This window comes from Abrus precatorius, unplaced genomic scaffold (assembly GCF_003935025.1).
Source record: "Abrus precatorius isolate BTA unplaced genomic scaffold, Abrus_2018 Scaffold10, whole genome shotgun sequence".
In the NCBI taxonomy this organism is placed as follows: domain Eukaryota; kingdom Viridiplantae; phylum Streptophyta; class Magnoliopsida; order Fabales; family Fabaceae; genus Abrus; species Abrus precatorius.
In genome coordinates, this window is record NW_020874292.1 from 3,846,344 (window position 1) to 3,850,912 (window position 4,569).

Below are 4,569 nucleotides of genomic sequence, written 5' to 3' on the forward strand. Positions count from 1 at the left end.
AAGAATGGACTAATAGAAAGGCGAAGAGAGGAAAATCAGAATATAACAAATATTTCTTTTTTGCATATATATATATATATATATATATATATGTGTGTGTGAGAGAGATTATAATATTTTTATTTTGACTTGAATATCTTTTAATTACAAAATTATACGAGTTTCCACGTAAATGTAGTTCATTTTTAGTCTTTAGTAGTGAATTAAAAATGTATGGTTTTTCATAGATAAGAAAAAAAATTAAACAAAGATTAAAGATAACATCTTTTTAAAAGTAAAAGTATTTTTAAATAGACCGCAAATAGAACAAAATGTATAGGTGCCTTGCTTAAGAAGAAAATCTTACATATCGACACATGACATGTTACATAAAATTTAAATACATGCTATTAAATTCAAACGGTCGATGCTATCATGGCGTATGCAATAGCATTTCTTAGTCGTGATGATGTGTGATGGATCGTGACACACCATGTGGATTTTACTGTATGTACTCTTGGTAGGCATTAGAAGAGCATGCATGATACTAAGTAGAATTATTGCAAGAATAATTAATATGAGGAAGTACGTATTGTGGGTAGGCACTAGGCATTGGTGTACGAGTCATTCCCAGCGACCGGGCTATGGTAGAGTCATCAGTCACTCACTCACACACAAAAGAAAAAATGAAAGAGGGAAAGAAAAAAGATTCACTATTGATCTCTGACTTGCATCTTGCGAATGTTTTACGTGTCTCGTTTTGTTATCAGAATGCTATTCTACCACGTTTCGGATACAATTGGTTGCTCATAAACTCTTACACGCGTTTTACAGCACATTTATGAATTATGATTTATCATCCAACTGTGAGTTTAATACCAAAAGGAAGGACCCAAATGAGCATTGACCCCATAATGTAATATATTATCGAGTGATAATTGAAATATGAAAAGAATCTTTTTCCGGCAACGATGATAAATTAAAATATGGAAAAAAAGGACAAAGCTCAGTTTCAACTTTCCTCGCTGGTTGGTTCTTTTATGACATTAATGGCAAAGCTTATCAATTATGAAATGATGATGTCTTCTTAACTATAATTTTAAACAGTTTTTATTATTTAATAAATTGTGTAAATCATAATATATTTGATGAAATTTTATATAAAATTTACTTAAATAATAAAAAGATGTATTGAATAAACAACCTTACAAAATTTCTCTAAATGAAATTCATGCTCCTCCAATGCAAGTAACTTCCCTGCGTCCCATTTATGTATGTACGTGCACAAACAGAATGTGTCCGCTTGTGTACGTAAAAAGAAGGATTCTTGGATTGACTGGAATTCTCAATTCTGGTTGGACCGCGTGACCCCCTCCTCCTTCAAATACATTCCAATATTCTGTTTGTTTCTCGGCATAAAATGAACTAGGCTAAAACAACACTCAAAAGTGAGTATAAAGTTGACTATATTAGTAAAGTAGCATCCTTATATTAATTTATGTATCTTAATTTTAGAATTTCGCCCATCCAACGTTAAAATGTATATTTTCAAAAATCTACATTTATTAACTTGTTAATACGTTGTTTTTTGAAATCGGAGACAGTATTAAGGGACATTATGTGGCACAAAAATTTTCTTGGTGTAGCTAAAATCTATTCCCAGCTTTTATAATAACACTGGTATGTTTGGATGGGTAAAATTCTATCACACAATTATTTTTAGTTTTAATATTTTAATTAAACTGTACATTTTAGATTTTGCCTGTACCATGGAAATTTCTCGATGAGATGGACCCAGGCGAGATTGGTAACACACCTGAGAGATGAATAAGAAAAGCATTTCACATTTTCTTTAGAGGGGAAAGGAGGAGCTAGCTAGATAGCTAATTATTAACGAGGAGAATGAGAATCATAATAATAATCATATCATCATATTCACTACCCATATCCCACGGCCAGGGTTAACAATAACAACCCCACGTGCGATGTCCCTAACCATGGTTCAACCCAAATCTAATCTATGTTCAATTTATTTTAGTGATATATGTTAAAAATTATAGATGAAAGTATATTTATTATATTATTTTAACATTTTTTATAGCTTTTCTTATTTTAAAAAATAAAGTTAAAATTAAAAAATTTCTTCCGTAATAATTAGAAAAATTGTTAATAGAAAAACAAAGCAGACTGAACCCGTATACGGTAGAGGGAGAGCGGGATCACTGAGCAAAAACCCAAAACCAAAAACCAAAATCAGCCGACACTGAAAAAGGCGAAACCCAGCGACTCCGGAACGACGACTCTTCTATTTCCAACAGCAACAAAAGAGAAAAGAGAGAACAAAACCTAACCAACCAGTAACACTGTAACAGTATACTTGTTTTCCTCTCTCTTTCTCTCCAAATACCAATATACTGTTGTTACTAGTACTACTACAAAATTGAAAAATGGGAAGGTGAATAGCGTGGTCTGGCACATATAGGGAAAGACCTAATGGCATGGCAGTGTTATTTCATAAATGCGCTTCGCCTTTTTTTGACGATTCTCCTTTACGCGTTGCAGTTTTGTCACTTCTGATTCTCTCTGCCATCTTGGTCGCTTCAAACCTTTTTTCTCTCTCCGCCTTCTCCTCCACTTCTTCTTCCTTCTTCCACTCAACACTAATGCATGGACCAATGAATGTCGTTTTCCCTTGATCCAGATTTATAAGCAAACAAACAAACGGTGTGTGCTGAAGCTAGCAATAGCAATAGCTACTATAACTTCATAGTTATAGTTAATAGTTTTAGGTAGAGTTGGGTTTGATTGAATAATGAGAATGAATGCTAATATTTCTCTTTTTAGGTCTCACACTCTCACACACTGTCATCGTAGCCCCGTGATACTAACTTCCCTTTTCTACTCTCGTCTTTTCTCGAATCGACGGCTATTCCTGTTTCGTTGACTCTATTCCGCACATGATGTGATGTATATATACCACTCGACCTTTTCTTCTGCAGATCTATTATCTTTCATGCTGTTCTGCTCCACGCTCTGCCTAAACGACTCGTCGTCGCTCTGGGTGTTTCTTTGATGGGACAGCATTCGGTTCAGCGAACCGCCGTGATCGCAACCGTCTCCTTCTTCTTCTTCCTCGGACTCCTTGCCGTTTTAGCAGGTGCGTGTGCGGGTGCGGGTGCGGGTGCGTGTACTCATACCCAATTGTGTTGTTTTATTTGGAAGGAAGTTTGGTGGTCCCTTGTTTGTACCCGCAGGAGCAGGAGCTCTGGGTATGGATGTTGTGTGAATATTTGTTAATCTTATCTTTAATTATTGTGCTTGCAGGTTTGGATGGTACCGGAACCCTGGTGTCCTTGTCGCTGGGTTTCGACAAAGGGACCAACAACACGCTCCCTAGTCCGCATCGCAAACTTCTTCGTCGTGGTAATTGTTTCTTTTTTCCTTTCTTTTCTAGCTTTACTTGTGACAAATTACTTGTATTTTTCACCAGGGAACGAGTTTGTCTTTCATTTTTTGAGGGTCCCCTTTGTACTGTTTTCTGCACTTATGCGTTTGCCTATTTTTTTATGTTTGTCATCTGAACGAGCGTATTTTCATCAAATTATCAAAGGTCATGTAACTAAAACTTCGAACTGCACTTCAAACTTGAAAATAATGTGCGCAAGCCCAAGTCTTACTCGTTCGAGTAACTTGCCTTTTTTTCCCCGGTTTAATCTTGAGACCTGAAAGTTGCTTTTGAGCTTGTGGGGTTATGATTCGCTTTTCTATGATTATGTTTTGAATAGATACAAGAATAAGATAATCTCAATAATAAGGTTTTGTCGTGGTGTGGCTTCCTGCGTAGGAGGATGGGTTTTTATTGCTTATTGATTATTGATTATTGATGTGTACTAAAATATCAGAATTTGTCACTTTCTTTTTATATGACTTCTTTTTTATTATGAGAGAGAACTTAGTATACTCATATTCTAATGGAAAGGACCTTTCTTATATAATTTTTTTAAAACAAAAGAAAGGGTTTTGCAGCGACTGAAATGGTGGAACCGAACCGAATATGGGGTGACAAATGCAGCAAATCTGATATTGTGATCAACCAGGGTCCTACGGCCCCACTCCCAAGTGGCATTCCCACCTACACTGTTGAGATCATGAATATGTGCGTAAGTGGATGCGACATCTCTGGTATTCACCTCAGATGCGGCTGGTTCAGCTCTGCACGCCTCATCAACCCCAAGGTCTTCAAGCGCCTTCGTTACAACGATTGCCTCGTCAATGATGGCAGACCCTTAATCAATGGCGGTACAATTTCCTTTCAGTATGCCAACACCTTCCTCTACCCTCTCTCCGTGTCCTCTGTAGTCTGTGTCTGACCCCTTTACATGGTACCCACCCACTGCCATAAAACAATCCTAAGATGATTGATAGGGTACTCGCTGGCGAACTGGTTTGATTTGATGTTGCAGAAATCGATTCTTTTGACTTGTATATACACATTATAGGTATATGCCGATGTCACTTGTGCACGTGATGATGGGTCTTTTGAAATGCGATCAGGGGAATATGATTACAATTTTTTGATATATAGGAAGA

General features: G+C 36.5%; 1 protein-coding gene across 1 annotated transcript; it reads left to right on the forward strand.

Moving 5' to 3' along the window:
• The first annotated feature begins 3,008 nt into the window (after positions 1 to 3,008).
• LOC113853108 (protein TAPETUM DETERMINANT 1-like) lies at positions 3,009 to 4,365 on the forward strand. Its single transcript, XM_027483562.1, has 3 exons — positions 3,009 to 3,136; positions 3,304 to 3,402; positions 4,006 to 4,365. Exons 1-3 carry the CDS (start codon positions 3,052 to 3,054, stop codon positions 4,347 to 4,349), a joined length of 528 nt encoding a protein of 175 aa, XP_027339363.1. The 5' UTR covers positions 3,009 to 3,051; the 3' UTR covers positions 4,350 to 4,365.
• Positions 4,366 to 4,569: the final 204 nt, after the last annotated feature.